This window comes from Nelusetta ayraudi, unplaced genomic scaffold (assembly GCF_046127955.1).
Source record: "Nelusetta ayraudi isolate G7.1 ecotype Tasmania unplaced genomic scaffold, CSIRO-AGI_Nayr_v1 ptg000028l, whole genome shotgun sequence".
Taxonomy (NCBI): Eukaryota; Metazoa; Chordata; class Actinopteri; order Tetraodontiformes; family Monacanthidae; genus Nelusetta; species Nelusetta ayraudi.
In genome coordinates this window covers 3,875,001-3,896,463 of record NW_027466078.1, presented here as the reverse complement: position 1 = coordinate 3,896,463, position 21,463 = coordinate 3,875,001, and the positions used below count along the sequence as shown (strand labels likewise).

Genomic DNA, 21,463 nt, shown 5'->3' with positions numbered 1-21,463 from the left:
GGGCGAAAGTCGCAGGTCAAATCGAAGGCCTTGTCGACGCTGATAAGGAGTCGCTTTTGTTTTCAAAGAGTAAACGCGGCACTGTTTCAAGAAACGCGTCCGCGCGTAATGAAACTGCCCACGGCCTGCAAAGCAGCACCGTGGCGCTGCCACAGTAATACCGCAAAAAAAAACAAAAAAAAAAAAACAGAGAAGAAGACAGAGCACGGGCATGGAACTCTTGCTGAATAAACGAGCTCAAGAAATGGGAGAAAAACAATACGCAGATATGAAAGAAGATATTAGCGTGTACAGACCACGTAGTGGAACTGCAAACGAGAGCAAACGCTGTTGTTATGTGCTAATACGCCAATGGATGACGACGGTGCAACGGAGTCGTTTCCTGGTTTCAGCACACTGGGTCCTGGTTTTTCACAAAGCAGCGCATCAACGCAAGGGAAATGCAATGTTCACCGAGTCAAAACCTTTGCCGCGTCCTCCTGAACTCAAGGCCGATTAGGTTTCCAGTTTGGCCGTCAGCTCTCACGGCTGTTTAGCAGTGACCCAATAACGCATTCGTGGCGAATAAACTTGGTAGAAAGAAAACTTTTTAAATAGCTTCATGCTGCGTCACGCCACCACAGCAGCCAGTGTGGGTGCAGCGGTGATGGGCTGCACAAGGTCAGCCACCCCTAAATATCCATCCTGTTGTTTCAGCAGTTGTTTCATCATTGCGTGCGGTGGCCCCTTTGTGCTTTTGGTCAAGCTGCATCTTCTTTTTGTGCGTCTCAAATGTGTGAACACGTCATCTAGATAGACTCATACTTGACCCCAACCTCGTTCACTAAACACCTTAAAGCGCCGCTATTGTTGTTGTTTTTTATTACAACTGAATCTGCAAGTCTGTACTTGATTGGGCTAATTGTCGGGGGCACCACATGACTATGCTAACGTCCCTTAGTGCAATATTATTCATGCGCCTGGTATTTGTACTGTTCAATGGACACTAACACTTCAGCACTTTGACGCTTGAAACGAGTACTCAAGGACCAAGGTTTTTGTGGTCCCAAAGTCAAAATCTTCTGATATATTTTGTTTATTTGCATTGTAGGAGAGTAAGGAGTGACGTGATGCTGTTATGTAATTACATTACAACATAAAGAAAGCTGTAATCAGTTACATTACTGGGAAAATGTGTTATTAAATTACAATTACTTGTGGAATCATTCGTGATTACCATTTTAATTACGTCTGACCAATTTTTACAAATAAATCTAGGCTTTATTTTTATTATTATTTTTTTTTATCTTTTATCTTTTGTTGCTTTGCATGGTTTTCTTGTGCACTGGCTCAGCACGAACGCTGCCATTTACTGTGCCCCTCCACAGGCGGAAGTTCTTTTCGAGGCTTCTGATTGGTTCTCCTGTCAACTTTTTTTCAAATTGCAGCGCCCTTCCACTTGCCTGCCATTTGAATTGAATAAACAGCTGAGAGCATTTACTCAAAATGTAGGAAAGTAATCGAAATGCAATCAAACGTAAATAGTTAAGATTACAAATATTCGACTATTACATTTTCAACAGGATAATGTTTAATTGTTTCCCATTGATTGACACCAACCTGTCGATGAGACTGGAGACGGCAATTAGCCACCCAGCTATAATCTCACTTGTCTATGTGACATGCACATTAATATGTACAATAACATGCATTGTGTCATGTTTTGAATATCAACCAATCAGTCATAAAGTCTCAGGCCCTTATCACGTAGGGCAGGCCTGCAAGACTGCGTTACCATTCGTCAGGACACATATTTGTATGCCTTTTGTGAGAAGTAGAATTCCATTTTATGTTCTCAACAATAAACAGAGTGGGAGCCGGCCCTTCTCAGAGATCGATCCTGATAGCCATCAACACAGTTTTTTTCGCCGGGGGGGATTGAGAAGGGGCCAATCTGTATTCTCTGGGAGCACAAAGGGCGTCAGTTGTGACAAGAATAGGAAGCTGGAAGTGAGCTTGCGGGCAACTGCAGGGTCCACGCTGTCACGTCTGCAGTTTTGTCACATTTGGACAATTGGGTGGGATTAGCACATCAAACAAGGATCGGTGCAGGCTTCACTCACTTAGTGGGACTCAAGTTAAACGGCTGGATGTGCTCTGGTTCACCACAGGGCAGCTACACCTAGAAGTTGCTGCTCCTCACACAAAACCTTGTCTTACCCAAAGCCCCCCTCAGTCAGTCCAGTGACCTTGGGAGTATTGATTGATTGATTGATTCATTGTGTAATTTCTCCTCTTCTGCAATATTGTCAGTGTGCTCTTACCAAGTGAAATATTTAACGTTCTCCCTCTCTTCGTGCTCTTTGTTCAGTCTGCATTTGTTAATAAGGATCAGGTTATTACATTTCACTTTTCCTTTGATTTCAACAAGCACTTAAGACACCTTGTGCCTTGAAAATAAACATGACAAAAATATGGAAGGCGTAATAACAGGGACTGAGCCTAGTTGAATGTTTTCTGTGAGCAGTTTTTTTTTTTTTCCACGTCCGTGAAAGAAGGCAAAAAAAACAAACAAACAAACAAAAAAAAAGATGATACAAAGCTGGGAAGCTTCACTGTATTGAGCAAAATGTTTAATGGAACACCTGCAGTGGGTGCGATAGGCCAGACAGGGGAAGCACAAACGAGCATGAAGGTGGTACACAAGAGGTCGGATTTTGTTTTGATCCTCCATTTCAATTTAGACACATTCAAAATCCTCCAATGCCTCCATTTTATTAAAAAAAAAAGACTTAAAAAAAATCACACCCCAGCGTGATAGTTAAAAATAAAAAAAAAACAAAAAAAAAAAAAAACATACCTTGGCATTGTAGGATATGTAATGCTTGGCCAGCGCCTCCGGGGTGTGCATCCACGTTTTATCTGAAACGATATAAAGCAGCCTGCTCAATAAAAGCGTCTGGAACGATGGTTTGCACTGAAGTACAAGCAGAGTGGCAGCAAAGAGGACAAAACATTACGTGACACCGCAGTCCTGATACAGTTCCGACTGAAATTGGATTTAAATTGCGGTACACACAAAAGGTCTTCCTTCCGCTCGTTCCCTCCAAATTGACTGTTGTGTAATAATTGAAAAAGCCTCTGCAGAGGGAACGAACAAAACCTTTTACAGGATACTTCCGAAAATCCTTCTCTCTTATCGTATTATCCCTTTTAATTAGGCCATGTTTTTTCTGGAGACCCGCTGCTGTCTTTTCACATCCCTTTAAAGATGTCTCCTATACATTTTTAAGTGCTTAAAGGTAAAGTGTGTAAAATTTGGCTTGATATATGATTTTTGTATCGGTAAAAGCGAAACAGACTGGCCATAAATACATTAATAAAACTGTATTATGGCAGTACAATAAAAAATAATAGGATTAAGGGTCTTGTTCCCCGTTAGTTGCCATCTCGCACCGCCATATTTCTAAGGAAGCCTGGTGTGGACAATCCAGCTGCCTGACAGCACGTTTGATGTTTAGGGGGAAACGCTAGCATCCTCCAAATAAACCAACAAAGAAGAAGATGGACGAGGTGTCGAGGTTTGGGTGCGCGGGCCACTGTAGCTCACTGGCAAGCTCGGGAGATCGAGGGGCAGTGAAAGATGCTGCAATCTAAAATGTAACCACTTGACGTCGCTGTTCTTTCTTCAAAATTTCCAAATGTTAAACGCTTAACCTTCAAGTGAATGCAATTCGAAAAGAATATGAAAAACAAAATCGTTACAGAACAATTTAACACTCACTAAGATGCAATAAACAGCCTTTTTTTTTTTTTTTTTTTTTAAGCCTCTCGTTGTGCAGCTGTCATTTTTCTTGCAGCAATGGAGGTTCTGTCCTGTCCTGCCACACTGGCTTCATTATCAAACATCAGATCACGAAGTGAGAAGACGACCGTGTGCTGCTGACCCAAATCCGCTGGCTGACTTGAATCAGATTACGCGAGCGTAACGCATAAAATAACTATCAAAAAGGCCAAATCTCGCATTCCAATCTATGCGGCAAAGAGCAAAGAGTCGGGGTTTGTTTTCACTCGAGACGCCTGAGAAATCGGCACCATCATGACGCAGCATCTTTAATCGCCCACACATTCTCTTTTCCCTCCCCGCCCAACCATTCATAAAATTCTTATGGCCCTGCTAATGAATCCTGTGACAAAAAGATGAATGGCTGTGACCTTGATCTCCTCGACTCCTGCAGCTTGATTGAGCTAATCATGGATTTGCGAGCTGGATCATCTTCCCCGTGTCCTCTGCGCAGCTATGCTAATGACTTTGTTTGCACTGATGTTGTCGGCTAAGCGGCTTGATGATTTGAAAGGCCGCGGCAATTAGTGTTTATTAGATGCTTCACATTTGCCTGATTATGTCCTCATACGTTTGCTACTCGGCAGGGTTCGTCGCCGAGCACGTCGCAGGCGGCACGAAGGCTCTTGACCTGGAGAGGAAGTTCACATTGTTGCCATTTAACTGCAAGTTCCTGGTTTTTTGTTTTTTTTGGATTACCCAACAGTAATGCATTGCGCAACCTTGCGCAACGCTGTTGTGCTTTTTTGCGATTCCCCCCCCCCCAAAAAAAAGGAGGAGAAACTGTATGTCAGCAATGAGAACGGACAGACTGAGGAAGGAGGTCGTCAGAAGAAAAGTGGCACTAGTTCCTCTGTTCTGTGACAGAAAACATTTCGATGGAAAGACAAAGAAAGACAAGATGACAGGGGTGGTGGGTCCGGGGGTGGGGGGGTGGGGGTGGAAGGACACTGTGTTGCTAAGTTCGACTGAAGTTGGATGAAGATGTAAGAGGCTGAGACTGTCGCTGTGTCCGTCACTCTGCAGAGAGGTGTACACAGTTCCTCACTGACTGGCAGTCTGCTCTCCTAATGAACAGTTTGGCATATTTGAAACCTTTGATGTTGAGCCACAACTTCTTGTATCCCATGACTATCTATCTATCTAGGAGCCGGATCTCATAAAGCACTTGCGTTTGTTCCCTTTTTCTAAGTGGTGCTCATTTAGGTCATATATGTATGTTCAGCATTTAGGTCATATATATATGTTCAGCATTGATCTTTGAGTTCGATTGTCACTGTGATGTTGTCTTTTCATTGAGATTTTAGTTTTTTACTGTCAACAATATATACACAAAACAAATACAGGAACACTTCATAATCAGCTGTCAGTCAGACATCTGGAATATTGAGCTGGTCAGTTAAGTAGCAGAAGGGGGTTGTTAATGTGTCTCAGCTCCTTTGTTGTTCATGAAATCAACAACAGATACACTTGAGGGGGATACAATCAGACAGCCGGCAAAACAGGAAAAGTTTTCCGGCTAAGCTAAGGCTAAGCTAATATTTTTCTCCACTCCTCTACTCTTCTGGCTGATTGATTCTTCTTCTTTTTTTTTTTTTTTTAACTGACTGACTGACTCTTTACTGCTGTAGTCTTCCATTAGCCTGGATCAACATCTCTATTGATGGCCAAGTGCGGTACCTGGATGCTACAGCGGTTGCGCAAGTAGCCCAACCCCTGCACGTTAGCACATCTGTGTGTGCCATTGCAAGGTCTGCTGTGTCTCCCAGCACCGTCTCAAGAGCGTAAAGGAGATTCCAAGGCTTACTGTAGAAGGTCCTTAAACCTTAAGCAGGATCGGTATCCATCATCAACAATCAGAAACGGCCGTCCTGTGGTACATTTCTCTCTCTCTTTACTTCTTTGATCTCCTTTTGATGCCGTAACATCACCATCATCATGGCAGCAATCAGTACACGTGCACCTCAGGGTTGTGTTAGCTCACTTGTGCTTTTCTTGGTCTACAAGTGGCAGTTAACGTTCATCCTTTTGTACAGTCAGGCGACAGAGGTAGGTAGGAGGAAAGGTAAGATACCTTCAGCCCCCAAAAGTAGTTTTTTTTGGATTCATTGTCTGGGATTGTTCACCATGATGAGAAATGAGCAAAGGTAGACTCCTAAAGGCCCCTGGGAATCAGACACGCACATGAAATCCTCTCAGACAAAAATCAAGTCCTTCACAATGAATATCAGTTCTTGTTCTCATGGCAGACAGTTTCAAATCGCCCTGAGCAACAAAGCCGTTTCAAAACTCCTTTGTCGACCTGTCCCTTAAAACCCTCAACGCCACCCGGGATGCAGTGCGAGACCGACTGAGACAATAAAAAGTCCTATCCTATCCCATCCTTTGCCATCCTGTCCTTGGTAGTGCAGTAAGTCTAATGGAGGAAAACAATTCTGTAAAAAGCAGCAGACAGCTAACAGCAGTTGCATACAAAAATCTGCAAGTATGAGGAACATAATGGCGAAATGCACTTGCATGATGATGTGCATTATATCTTTCAGTGAGAGTGAATGAAATTTTCTCAATTTTTCAAACTTTCGTTTCAAATGTCTTTTGCACACATGTATACTTCCTCTTTTTCCATTGAGCCAACGAGCAAAGCGCAGGCAAAGGACGACTACACGGCGGCGCTCCATCAAGGAAACACATGAGAATTCGCTGGCCGTGGCACAGTTCACCCATCGCGCAGAGCGACGGCAACCTTCGGTGGACTGAAGTCACTTGGCTCAGTTGGCTCGGGCTGCCCCTCCTGCTGCAGCGCGATAGGGCTGCTTCCTCCTGATAAACACACGCTGAACTGTCAAGGCGCAATCTTAATCAGCCGCCGATTCATCTGCAATAACAAAGCCTTTGTGCAGCGATATGCAAATATTGACAGAGAGCGGAGAGAATCTCCAGGCCCTTTTTTTTTTTTTTTTCTTTCTTTGTTTTTGTTGTTCGCCGGTTGCACCACGTGCGGTAAATTCGGAACGAATGAACACTTGAGGCACCGAGGAACTCACGCAACAAACTGCAAAAAGTTGCACGTGAACAGAGTAGTTATAATACACATATTTATAAACACTTACACAGATATTTAAATAATTTGTGTGTATATTTCATTTCTTTTTTATTCATTATTTACACTCTTTTTAGTACTGTAAGCTGCCATAACTATGCAAATTTCCCAAATGTGGGATAAATCACGCCATTCTTATTCTTATTCTTATAGGTTGGTTGCAATAGTGCTCTCTCCATACAATAACACGGAGTAGGTTTTCATGTCAAGGCTTTTGCAAAGCCACTTATAATTCTATAATGCTGGCACGTGGCTGAATGGCATTACTACACTAAAATGTGAGGATTAAATTCTAAAAGTATTGCTGCTGGCGTAGAAAGAAAAACCAGGGTCCGCTCAGCGCTAATATGGATTACACATGGAGCCGGGATCGCCGCAAGTCACATGGCTTTCTAAGCGGTGGCGGTCAGTGCAGACGCTCAGGTAACCACCCCCTACCCCCCCAGCCTCCTCCCCCCCCACACACACACCTTCCTGGACCGTCCTCGAAGCACAAGGTTGTCACACGTGTACCAATTACATTTATTTGTTCTCCGGGGACATGACGACATGACGAATCCATCACTCTGACTGGGATTAATTCTCGCCAGCAATCCCACTAATACCGCGAGAGCAAATTAAAAGTGTGCCGTTTCTTCGGCTTCTCATTTTCTCGTAAGTTTGTTATGTCCTGTCGCAACCGTGGACGCCTGAGCCTGGTAATATTGAAACGGCCTGAAAAAATGACGTCGCACTTGAGGCGAGCGAGTGCTCGTGGCCAGACGAGGATCCTCGCAACAGTCACTTTTGCTGGGAACTAATGCAGAAAAAAAATGTGTTTGGAAGTTAAAATGCATTTCTAAGGAAGGAGGTGTGTGGAGGAGGGAAGGGGGGAAAAGGGGAGGATGAAAGACAAATGGAGAAGTGTCCTTCACGAGTGAATAATCACAGCCAGTGGGGGTTTTCGATTTCAACTCTCTTTTTTTTTTTAACATTAAAGATCTCCGTCGACCATCTGTTAGAGGTGCAGAACTGTCATCTGTGGACAGACAAGCCAATCCATCAACGGCCTAATTGGGCAAATTAATGGCATTTTGCGATGATTAGTATCAGGCCTGACCTCACGGAACTGATTTCATACACTGCATATGTACACACTGCACAGTCGAGCAATTTATTATCTCTGCGCAAAAGCGTAAATCTTCTTCTTGCGTCTTATTTTATTATCAAATGTCGTATTAAAATGCCAACAAAGTGATATCTGCCTTTCGTTGTCAGGATCTGCATTTTTATTGTCTTGTATGGTTTAGCGCCAACTACAGGCGGGGTCAACAGAAGTCGCAGGCGTCTGAAGAGTCAGCAGGTGTCTGAAGGGGTCAGAGGGCATCGGACGGGGCGTCAGGAGTGGATGGCAGGTGTCGGGAGGCGTCGGCATTTGGCAGGTGTTGGGGGGGACATTGTCAGGGGATGGCAGGGGTCAGCAGAGTTCGGCAGGCATCGGCTTGCACGACTCTGAGGGGGTCGGTAGGTGTCGCGAGGGGTTGGCAGGTGTCGGGATGTGTCGCGGGCATTGGCCGGTGTTGGGGGGGGCGGTCGCGACTATCTGGCTCAATTTTGTAATCCTTTGCTCTGTCATCTTTTTTTGTTGAACTCGCTTCCTGTGCTTTCCCGCTCCTGTGATTGCCGTCTCTGCCCCTTTGTTGGTTTCACCCGTGTGTGCTGTCCGGGTGTGTTTACTCCCTGCCTCACACTCTTCCTTGCCTGACGGTGTTTGTGGTTTACTTCTTAACTTTGGGTTTTTCGTCTGGTTCCTGCCTGCCATTTGTTTGACCTTCTTGCCTCCTCCTGGATTAACCGACATCAACCAGGAATTGTCTGGCTTTGACAACGGCAGAGCGGTCGAGGTCATAATGCGGTTGAGACTGGGACTTTCAGACATGACATTTGATTTTTTGTTTTGTGGTTGTTTTTTTTTTTTAGCTTTGGTCACAAAACCTTAGAATTGGTGGAAACACCACTCAAACTTGCAATGCATCATGCAAGTTTTTGGGGTTGTTTTTTTTCCACTCTTTAAGTTCTTTTTCTTTTTTTTCCCTTCTTACTGAGATTGTTTTGCATAGCATTTACAACGGCAGAAGCGGGAACATCAGGATCAGAATCAGAAAACCCTTTATTGGGCAATCAAATAGACAGTCAGAGAAATAAAGAAAATCAAGTGCTTAAGTTAGTAATGAGGGTAAAAAGTCCAACATGTAGATAAAATCGTGCTTGGAGCTTGAAGGTGCAGTTTGATCAGAATAAATGGAATCAAATGAATCGGTTCGACCTCGAACTCCGCTGCAGTAGTGATTTGACTGTTGTGCAGACCCACCTTTTCAAATCCTTTCATCACTTTAATACGGGAAACAATGGATGAGTGATATTCTTGAATGGAATGGAATGGAAGACAAAGGACCATCTCCCTTCAAGGACCACTTCATGTTTTTTTTTCCAATCCTTTTTATCCTTGTTCAATAAAAGTGCTCAAAATCTTTTTTTTATTTAAAGGTAAGCCACTTTTAATTTTTTGATATTACCTTTGTTTATATTACTTTGTTTATTTTCATGTGTTTATTTAAAAAATAAAGCTGCTCATTTTTTCCTTGAGATGTGCAGTTTTCATTTATTGTAGTCACTTCATTGAGTGTAGTCAGTGTGTTGACTTTTTCGTACTTTCTGAGAACGATTTTGACAAACATCAGTTCATTCATGTAAAAACCAAAGCCCTTTAAGCTCTTTTGTTTTCACCCGGCCTAATAACGTGTGCCCAAAAATATCTTCGTTATCTGGCATCTACAAGTAAAGCTGAATTGAACTGATTCGTTGAAGTCAGCGTCAGCGCTTCATCAGCTGACTGCTCATGCCGATGCGACGTGTGAACCTGACACGAAACGGAGCCAAGGCTTGGCTGCTGCGCTGTCAGGCTACAAATCACACACTGTGATCCAGGATTAATGAGTCTGTGTCTTTCCTAATACATCAGCAGTCCACAGTGACATTGCAACTTGACATTCATCCAGTTTTCCGCCCTGTGTTGCCAGAGTCTACGGCTAAATTTAAAACCCTGCCAGGGCCATGTTATTGCACCGGCGAGGGGGAAGGCAGCAGCATCAGCAGCAGCAGCATCAGCAGCAGCAGCATCAGCAGCAGCAGCAGCATCCTCTCTCATGGCTTCTTGTCTCTTCATTTGGAGTTTTAACCTTTTCCGAGAGCAGTGATGGATGAGGAGAGTTCCACAGCAAGGTTTTTTTTTTTTAGTAGATTTGACATGATGTGTGTCTGGCGACAAGCCATGAAACAATTCGGTGAAGGTGAAGAGACTGTAAAAAAAAAAAAAAAAAAAGGCAGATTTCACAGTTTCAGAAAACTCCAGGAGACAGAGTTGTGGACTCAAGGGGACACGTGGTTTGATCAATGCTTTGGGCGAGGGGGCTAATTCAAAGTTATTACACACAGAAACATAATTCAAGTTTTTCTTCTGTCTGTTCTGCATCTTGTACCAGCTGCACTCAGACAATGGCACATCAATTATTGTCATAAATGACAAATTAAAATCCTATTAAAATCTTATTTTTACTATTGAGTGATTTATTTTTACTTGGCATTTGTTGCTGGCACAATGTGAACACAATGTCAGATTATTTCACCTCTTACAATAAGGCCACACCAAGTTAGTGACCTCTCTCCAAGACTTTTTAAATAGAATCATTTTTTATTTTTTTCATCATTGGGGGTGCAGTGAATTGGCGAGTTCAACACTTATATTTACCTCATATTTACTACACACACCTGTGATTATGTTGGCTCTGTGTTTAGCTGATAAGCTGCCTCATTCTTCTACCTTTAAAAAAAAAAAATGCCTCTCCCTGCCTCTCCTGCTCTCACGTTCTCATGTTTTGTCAACCTCTGCGCCTCGCTATCATCACCACCACGCTTCGAAGGATCGTCAGCCTCCATCTCTTCTCCCAATTGGTCCCAGCATGTTGTCAACCACCGCTGCCCCAGTGTGTGGGCTCCAAGGGTTTTTTTTGTTTTTTTTTCTGCAGCTGCTTTGCCAAACATACTCTGGCCTCCAAAAAAAAAGTGCCAAAGAACTTCTGTCAACTGGCATTTTTACATATAAAAACAGTTCATTATTGTGGGCTTACCTGATTTGACTACAGTTAAAAGTGAAGTGTAAAATTTGGCTTAATTTATGATTTTCATATTGGTTTTATATTGGTAATATTTTAACATACTGCCCAAAATTACATAAAAACGTGTATGATCAAATTTTGTCATTTGGTTTTCCTACCTTTAGGATGGTTCTTTTACATCTATACGAATACACGTATATCAAGGGTCTTGCTCCCAGTTAGCTGCCATCTTGCGCTGCCATATTTCTAAGAAAACCTGGTGTGGACAATCCAGCAATTAAGTATTTAGGGTGAATGCTGGCATCTTCAAATAAAAAAAACGAAGAAGAAAGTGGACAAGGTATAAAGGTTTGTGCTCGCAGTCAACCGTAGTTCACTGGCAAGCTCAGGAAAGGGAGTGAAAGAGCGCAGCGGTCTAAAATGTAACCACTTGATGTCACTGTTTCTTCTTGACAATCTCCAAATATAACATTTGTAACCTTTAAATATAGTGGGGAGTAAGTCCCATCCCTTCAAGGAAAACCAGCCACATTGATCGCGTCAGGCAAAGCAACTTCTATGACGCTTAAGGAACGGGTGAGAACTGGAGGAATCAACACAAATATGCACAAAAAACTGCCTTGTTCAACACCCATCGATGAATACACAATAAGATTGTTACAAATATTTACAGTAGATACATAAGATTTTGTGTCTCTGCTAAAGTTGTATTTTTGACGAGGAGCCAGTGAGCTAGAGCCTTCTTTTGTTAAAAAAAAATGAACAGATTTAACAAACAAAGCAATAATCTACTTTTACACTCTGATTCAGTAATCTCCTTCTGATGTGAAACCGCTAGCAAGGATGCGTTTGTTCAGAGTCTTACCCAGAGGAGCAATTACAATGCGCATCCTATTATCCTCTCTATCGCACTGTTTTCATTCACTGTTCATACAGCGTTTATTGCGCTAACCGGAGACTTCAAGATGATTTCTGCTGTTAAACCATTGGTGGATGAAGGGGCGGAAAAACCTGATAGGACAAGAAACCTCTGCAAACACGTGGATTAGATATTTTTGGATACTGTAGCTCATAATCTAAGATAAAAAGGCTGCTTTCGAGAGGAATTGCTAAGTTTTTATTTTATACGGCGGTTGTAGACAATTGGCTTTTATTGGTCACAGAGTGACCACCATTTGTGACTACTCATTTGTTTTATGGTGGAATCCATAAGGGAGGATTCCGTCTTTTAAGGTTGCCTTTAAGATGGGGATGTTATTGAGGTTTTTTATATTGGCCAATGATGCACTTAGAATGCTTTGTCACCACCACGATTAATGGGGTATGACAAAACGGGGCTCAAAATGAGGCATGCTGTTGACTACACCATTTTACCTCAATGATTCGCAAGATTAATCCATTTACATAATTTTTTTCAATTTATCTATCATCCAAGTATAATTACAAAACAACTTTTTTCCTTGAGTTGATCACTGTGTGTATGTATTGTGAAAATTGAAGCATACCTAAATGAACGTGTTTTTGAAATTAATAAAGTAAAAGTAATTCAGTGGACAGCCATCTATTTTGTGAACAAAGTCATGTGACAGTGCAGAAAATAGCAAGTAAGAGGATGTCCGTCTTGGTGTTCTTCTTTTTCATTTTGTTTTAATCATGGCTGTCAAACAACTATATTTTTTTTTAATCGAGATTAATCTCTGTCTTTCTATAGTTAACAGCGATTAATCACATTTTGATATCCATCTTTAAAATTCTTTTCTGATATACAAGACACTTTTTATGTCCATATTTAATGCAAAGGAATTATTACCAGAGTGTCGGATTTCCTTCCGATTGTTTGTATTATTATTTATTTAAAAAAAAAAAAGTGCAACTAGACCCACTTATTACATATGCTTTTTGCAGAGTTCCAATTTGGGTCTTTTCTTGGTTTTATACATCCTCCTGTATGCAAGAACAATTGTCCCCTGAGGCGGTAAGGTATACGACAGGTCAGAGCATTCAGTCACCACCTACAGTATTTAGCTATTGCTTTAGTAAGCTTCTTTGAATAAGACAAAATAAACACAGCTAACATTAGCGCGCTAGTGCTACAGCTCGAGGACCTGAGCACGTGTGAAAGGAAGAGACAAAAGGCTCACAGTTAAAAAAAAAAAAAAAAAAAAAAAAAAGCGCATTATGCCTTGTATATACTCTCGTCACGATTAACGTGTAATGGCGATGGCACTAGTTTTAATGTAAATGACAATTTGGGCGAACACTGTAGTTAGTTTTAGCCTATCTGGTTACACTACCAAGATTGAAAGGTATCTTTTTGAGACTATTTGTAGTTGAATGGTGTCGAGAGTGTCTGAAAAGTTTCACACATGAACGGAGAAAACATTGAGTTTGAGTTGAGAATAACATACAGTGTTATGCTGTAAATAAAAGATCACAGGATGACTTCAACAATCACTTTCTATTCTAGTTGTCGTGTACACCACTTTTGCAGCCATTATAACAATTATAACGATACCATCAAGGTATCGTTAACACCAAGGGCTCATGGTGGGGATGACAAAAAATAAAAAAAAATAGAACAGTGGGTTACAACACTTCATACCAGTTATTAACTAGTTGATTCGCTCATGAATTCCGTTTTTTTTTTTGGGGGGGGGGGGGGGGGGGGGGAGGTGTGAATGCGGTGTCAAACTCTGATGTGGATCAAACACGCAAATGCTGCTCTGTGTAAAAACTTCGGACTCGGCCCACTTAAAGTGAACCAAATGCTGGGAGCGGACTACAATGCAGGGAATTGTGGGTAAACACGACTTACACTAAGCAACATACTTAACAAAAAAAGATTTCCAGTTTATTATTTGGCTCATCTTTTTTTTCAGTAATTCTGAATGCAGCGCCACCACCAGGTGGGTGAGGAAAGAAATTTGGTTTGGTTCGTTTGACAAAGGGACCCTCGTTTAATGTCAAGTTCAAAACTCCATCATGCGTTGGCCAAAATGTACTTTTTCCAACATGCGGTTGCGGTTCCGGCGCCGCCAAAGCGCAGCTGGAATCCAGAGAAATTAAACCGTATCAAGATGAAAAGGAGTGGAGCAGAACATTCCCTTCGCGCAATCAAAGAGGAATTTAATGCGAGGTGCTGCCCTGTCTGATTTAGATCTTGGGCTCCGAAAATAGATGACCTAATGTGAGAAAAGTGAATTAAAACACCCAAACAACATTAAAGCCTGGTGAGCCACCTGGGCCCTGCGCGCGTTTCCCAGCACCGTCCAAGGATTCTCCAGGTCTGCTGATTCATACCGGGGGGAGGGAGACAGATGGCGGTAAACACATCAAGCTGCTTTGCAGCCCCAAATATCTCGTCCTCCTCTGCATCTGTACGAGGACACCGCAAGATTTTGTAGCGTTGAAGTTGAAACGCATGCGGTTTTGATGGAGTTGCTCTCTGCTTATCATCATGATCATCAAAAAAAGCACAAATGTGAAAATGATATCGGAAACCCTTTAAAAAGGTTTAGTGTGTAAAATATGGCAAGATCTATCGGCAAATGACGCACTTCATGTTTGTTTTGGTGTTTAGGTCCAAGGATTGGAGGGAGTTTGGGTTCCAGCTGACTGACTCTGACAACTGTTCTGAAGATGTGTACAGGTGTGGAGCGGAGGCTTCATGATGAGGCTTCTCTTTTTGTGTATTTAGCCCACATGGCAGGCTGTATTGTTTGCATTTTGTGTACATGGTACGTACAGCACATGCAAACCAACAACATCCAAAATTCAACCACACACGATAGATAGATAGATAGATAGATAGATAGATAGATAGATAGATAGATAGATAGATAGATAGATAGATAGATTCTGTAGATAAATAAAACATTGTTTAGTGGTCATGCAGTCAAATGAAAAGTCCATATAAAGACCAAAACCATATTTCAAACTAAGTGGCTGTTAAGTTCTGCTGTAGAGTTGCTCTTGGCTGTGTGACCATGCTCTCAAAACATCCTGACTGGCTTTTTAAGTTTTTACCATTTCAGAGGATGCATCTCCTCTGTTTTTCAGTTCAACCTTATCTCTCAAATCAGGGTTGAGCTGTAAAAAGAGGCGGAAAACAACAAGGTTCCTTCACAAACAAACTGGGGGAAAAGGTCCCCTGATGCATGAGTGAGATGTGACAAAAGTTTGCCTCTCAGATGTAAAAATACAGTGCAAACTCTACTCCGGCTAAAAACCGACTGCGTTTGTTATGCCCATACGTTTGTTGGCTGAATCTGCTTACCTTTTTTCCTGTTGAAGGCGCGGTTCATAGTGGAAACTATGCGTCTCCAAGGTCCCTCTTGAGTACTTGAAAATATTCCACCTGGAGGAACAACACGGGTAGAAGTCAGTGACAGCTTTGACCACAAGTCTGGTCCTGAGGAGCCAGCATTCGTCTTCCCAACCTGTTGGGGTGAAATGCTTTGAAACTTAAAGTCAATTGGCATTGCATTCCTTTCTGATGATGGAAATATTCTTCCTATCTTTGCAAAGCCGGATTGTATGGTGATTTTAACCGGAAGCAACCAAATGTTTAGCTCTTTACTAAAATTAACAAAATCTCCTCATCTTTCTGTTGGCAGGCTGTATCAATTAATTCAGCGATTACCTTTAAAACAGAAGACACTGTGTAAAGTGAACCCAATTGCAAATGCTCCGCTTTTTCTGATTCTGACGTTGAGTTCGGTCATCCAGCTGCTCTCACCAACCCTGTGCAACGTGACTAAATGAGGCAGCCATTTGCTTAACAAATGGTAAATGTCCCAAAAAGTTGGACACTTTGCTCTGACTGCTCTCGGACATTTGGATCAATTTCCCACGAGGGCTGAGCAATCTCAAGGACTACAAGGACAAAGTGTCCAGGAGTGGGTGGCTGTCAGCCTGACTCCCCAATCAATATTCCTGCCTCTATATGGGGTGAATATATGCAGGGTCTGCCGTGTAACGGCCCTCTCAATCGTTTGCTTTTGCAAACAAATTAACTCGTGTCCTCTCACTTCAGAAAAGGAATTGAATTCTTCCATCATACACTTTTTGCATTTGTCAAGGGAGGCGTGCGCAATGACACGATTTCAGTCAATGGAAAAATAAAATCCTGCCAGAGTTCAGAACCGAACGTCCGCTTCTTAAAGGTGTAGTTTGTAAAATGTGGCTTTTTTTATAATACCATAAATACATGAATAAAAGTTAAACCATAATTCTAAGGAAGCCTGGTAAGGACAATCCAGCTGCCTGACATTGTGTTTCGTATTTACGGTGTGAACGCTGGGGTCTTCAAAAAAAAAAAAAAAATCTATATCAAGAAGGTGTACGAGGTATCCAGGTTTGTGCTCGCAGGCCACCATAGTTCACCGGCAAGCTCGGGAGAGGGAGGATTCGGAGTCCCTTAGAGGACTTAGCTGAAAGGGCACTGCAGTCTGAAACGTAACCACCAAGCATATTCGCTTTGCAAAAATGCCTTTTAAAGCCTCGTGTTTTTTTTTAACATCCCAGTGCCATCTTGAGTTTTCAGGTTCACTCGGTGACATAATTGCAGCTCATGCTTACGACTTCATGGCACTGTTCCTCGAAATCAGACCTAATCAATGCAATGCACATATTAAATGATTTTCTTTTACTAGCAATGTTGACCAACAACAAAAAACAAAAACAGTATGTGAAGGTACGGAACCCACGCTAGATTATTTTTGCCTTGCTAGCCAAACAATAGAAATAATGTTTTCCGCACTTCCGCCTTTGGCCTCCTCTTTGAAACCAAGGGGCTCTGTCCATCTTTACATACAGCCAATGTTTCTGGCACACCGATGATGAACAAACATGACAAAAAAAATGCCAAACACGCAGAAGAAAATCTGGATAATTCTGGCGTTCCAGGAGAACGTGGTGAAGTTCACCCAGCTGCGTGCGCCTCCGGAAGATGTCAGTAACCCAGACACAACTCCTCGTCTCGTTTTTCGACGTTTCTCGGTCTTGTACAACAAGCACGGGGCAGCAGCGGCGGTTACGTCAGCGATGGGCAACAAGGGAAATAGAATTGTGCGGCAGACGAGAAATAAAATTGGGCGAGCTGAAACCCGTCACGTCGTGGTAAAGCAACTGCAGCGATAAGACGATAGGTGCGATCATCTAAAATATGCCCCAGCTACGATCAACTGACCCGACACAATCACGCTGGTCGTTTTTGGTCTGAACAAAACTTTAGGGGGAAAAAAAGACCAGAAAACTGCTGAGTTAAAAGTGTTAAACAAAAGTCGACTGTAATAAAGCGTAAACATCTCAAAGGCCAAACAACGTCTGCTGCTCTTCAAATACAGAAAAAAGGGACGTCCTCATTCCAACAGCCCTGCTCTCCTCAGGCTTCAGACTTCCACTGTTGACAGCCTGTTTGATCTGTGGAGCCAATCAAATACTTCAGAGAAGTGACTGCACACACAAAGCATATTGGCAGGGGAAGTGGGGAATTACTGAAAATGCGCATTAAGGATTGGCATGTGGGTAAAAGGCTCCTCCCAAGGGAACTCCGGCAGCCACAGTTTCGCGCGATGCCATGAACCGATTGATCACGAAGGAACTGACATGTCTGTATTACATTCACAAAGGTTTTTTTTTTTTTTTTTTCCTGCAGAGGAAGTTCCAAATGGAAATCCAGAGGCTTCGCCTATATGCAAACAATAGGCTTCGGCGAATTTCCGTTCTGGCATACACGCTTTGACATTATCAACAGCAGCTCTTCTCACCACAGCAAATCATCCGCCTCCAGCTGACTGCATCCACCGCCAACTAATTCCATGTTCTCTTTCACAACATCCGTAGATCTCTCCAACAGACTAGCTAGCAACCAATACTAGCTACCAATATGTTAACTGCAAGACTAATACATATCAAACATAAATAGCATCAACTGGCAACAACGATGACACACACACACACACACACACACACACGCACACACACACACACAGTCCTGAGTCCTAAGACAAACATGGCTTTGCTGTTACATCGAAACACAGGTTGGCAAATGAATCGCCAGGAGCTCAACAATAACCAGGTTTGGACTGTCAGCGTTAAGTAGTTAGTCCTGAACACAAGGCCAGGTTTCAAAACATTCACAGCAAAGGTCAGGGACTCGCTTAAAACAAAGCAAGAATGTACCCACCTTTTAAAATAATAATGTGCTGAAGGTCAGACGACTATTGGACATTGTGTGTGTGTGTGTGTGTGTGTGTGTGTGTGTGTGTGATTTCAGGGGATTATATTTTTTTTGGGGGGGAGAGAAAAAAGAAACTGTCTTTTTGACTAATGATTCCTTAATTTTAAATCCATGGTGCACAAACACCACTGGGATTTCGAAAATAAAATGATAGCATTCAGTTTATGTATGGTTTCTTTTTTCATTTTATGTAAAAAAGTACCACGGTAAAATAAGATATAGTGTTTTAATAAACAAACCAAAGTCAGGTAATTGGCTCATTACTTGTTGCAATAAGGTGTCTCAGGTCCTGGGGTAAAGTATTTCTGTTCGTTTTGGGATGGGCTGTTCAAGGTAACTAAAACAGACACTTGAAACACATTTAAGTCAGCTGCAGTTGCTGCTTCCATGCTCAGGGTTGATAAGTGACTATCTCTTTAAAAAAAAAAAAAAGACAAATGAGAGGCTCCCAGCTCTAAATACAACATTATAGAGACACATAATAACACAGAGCATTCCGCTGAGGGATGAGGAGCTCAGAGACGAGGAGATAGATTGAATACAATGTGTGGGCTCACAGTAAGTGGATATTCTTCTGCAACAGAGGCCCTGGAGAGGGAGGGCTGGAGACTTTCTGAAATGGGACAGGCTTCAGGGTGGGGACGGGTACATTCCTACGTCTTTGCAAACAGAAAAAGAAATCTTTGCACTGTTAAGACAGCTTGTGTTCCTGCTTTAGAAGAGGCTGACGCTTGGAACATTACATTGACATATGACCCATATGACACTGCTCCTGTTTACATTTGGTACATTCGGGGAGAATGGACTCTGCAAATCTCAGCAGCAAACTGCTCAGCAGCATCTATGCTGCCAGACCGAGACCTTGGCAGCGGTGGCCTTAGTTTGATTCTTCCAGGAGAAACCCATGAAGCAAAAAGTACCTTTTCACTTATTTATTTTTATTGGTAAAGTGTAAAGTTAAAAAAAAATAAATAAATCAATTGACATTAGGTACCCCATTTCTCAAGTGTACACATTATAACTTTCTAAAACTACAGTTTAACGTCATTGTTTAAGACTTAACGCATCATAGTGGGAAGACAGACGCAACACTTTAGCACTGTACTTCATCATGCCACTTTTGGCCCGTGGCATAAATTGGATGCCATTTACAATTAAATCATCTTCGGTCAACTGTTATGCTGGTTAACAGTTAACTGTATTTGTTAAGTAAATCCCCACGCCTTCAGGCCACTTGCTTTGCTGCAAAACGTCCTTTAGGAATTAAATGACTTTTTTCTTCTTCTATGCATTCAGTTTATAACGGCTCAAAATCTCCTTGCTTTGGCTTTTAGCGAAGAAATTGGCCTCTGAAAAATACCCCCCTGTTAGATGGATGGATTGAGAACCAAACAGGATACAAATAATAGGAACGGAAATGAAGTGAATGTCTTGGAGCAACTTGGCTAAGAATGCAAACACACACACACACACACACACACACACACATGCGCGCGCACACACACAAATGCGCCAAGCTTAAGTTGCGTAACACTGGAAAGAACCACTAAGAACCACAGGTTGAGAACATCTGAGAATTGACAGAACTTCTCAGAACTTAAGATGCGTCACACAAAGACGAGAACAAACAGCATTAGAGCACTCAGAAACAAATGCTCAAGCATACCGGCTGCCCCCTGGTGGTTGGCAATAATATATTTACCCATTAATGATACAAAAGTAAGTCATGGGCCAAACTGCACTCCAGAGTTTAGCCTAAGCTAAAAGGTTGTCTCCCGTTGGGATTATTGACTGTGCCAGTTTAATTTTATTCTCTATAGCTATGTTACATGAGCACATTTCTCCAATCCGATCTAAACCTTGGTTGATCGGAAATTTGCTGAAAAGAAACACTGTTTACATGGACACTAAATGAAATGATCCAATCGTGACGTGCGTATACAGGCACCAAGCGTTTAATCAGAATGAATGATTCGGGCCTGCGCGGAGTTGTCTAATTTTCTGGAAATAGTAGCAGAAGAAGAAGCTGTACTTCCGCCTGTGTTGGAAATAAACGCCGCGTTGTCCGCACGTCCTCGGCTCATTCACGAGCCTTCAGAATTTTCCAACAATTTTTTTTATTTGGTCTATCGTTTCGTTTATGTTCTGCGGAAACAAAGAATGCACACATGCGCAGTGGAGATCATCCGAGACAGGATCCGAATGGGTGTGTACACGGATGCCATTCAGAATAATGATTGGCATCAAACCACCTCTCTCGTTCGGAATAACGTTTCGTTCTGAACCGAACGGACCGGAGCGGATCAGAATCTTCCGATTGACGTGTTTACATGAAGCATTTGTAATCTGATTGGGCCTTTATGCGGATTATTTGTGTTTCCATTGTAAACGCAGTTAATGTTGCGAAGTGGAATGGAACGGATCCCCACCATCTGCCTTCGTGTGTCTGCAATTCCTCTTCCATTTCAATAAAGTCAACTCTTATGTAGAGGCACATTAAAGGCCGGCACATGCAGCCATACACTAAGCTCTGAGCCAGCGCTTTAGAGCATTGTGGAATGTTTAGCAGGCGCGAACCTATTGACTGGCTAAGACCTCCTGCTCAAAGTCGCCATTGAGCGTTTTAAGGTCTTACGCGCTGGTCTGGAGGAGCGCACAAGCGGCGCCCACATTTCTGTTTGCCAGCGTCCTGCCACGGCTCGCCTGACACCTGGCTGTGATGTCACTCACTCCGACGGACAACCACAGCGTTCGACCTGCTTTAATGGCTTCCTGTCTGGTGATTCAACAGCACGCCCCCGGGAGAGCCCACGACCCCGTGACATACACACACACACACACACACACCCAAATACAGAGATTTAACACCGAGCTGAAAACTTCCTCAGTCTCCCCTCCAGTTTCACCAGCTGCAGAAAGAGCAGCAGGCTATGAGCTCAGCTTTGCAGGGCACCAGTGGAAAAATCTGTCAGTGCACCTCAAGTCCACGCATGACTTTTTTTTTTTTTCCTCCCCCATGATTTATTTAATACTTAGAAAATGATCATTCCTATTGGGAAATAACAGCCACTAATAATTGAACAGTGAACTGAGATCCAAATAACAGTTGCAAACCTCAAGTGGCCACTATGATTCTAACGGCA

The 21,463-nt window shown here is 42.5% G+C and overlaps 1 protein-coding gene across 5 annotated transcripts in view; it reads right to left on the bottom strand.

The window, feature by feature from the left end:
- Positions 1-21,463, bottom strand: part of LOC142891163 (PTB domain-containing engulfment adapter protein 1) — a 50,399-nt gene that overhangs the window by 15,458 nt on the left and 13,478 nt on the right. For all 5 annotated transcript variants that reach the window (XM_076030582.1, XM_076030587.1, XM_076030586.1 and 2 more), the window contains 2 exons: positions 15,354-15,434; positions 2,840-2,901 (listed from right to left, as the gene is read on the bottom strand). In XM_076030582.1, the coding sequence (XP_075886697.1) occupies positions 2,840-2,901; positions 15,354-15,381 (90 nt within the window). In that variant the 5' untranslated portion in view covers positions 15,382-15,434. The remainder of the gene's footprint in view (positions 1-2,839; positions 2,902-15,353; positions 15,435-21,463) is intronic.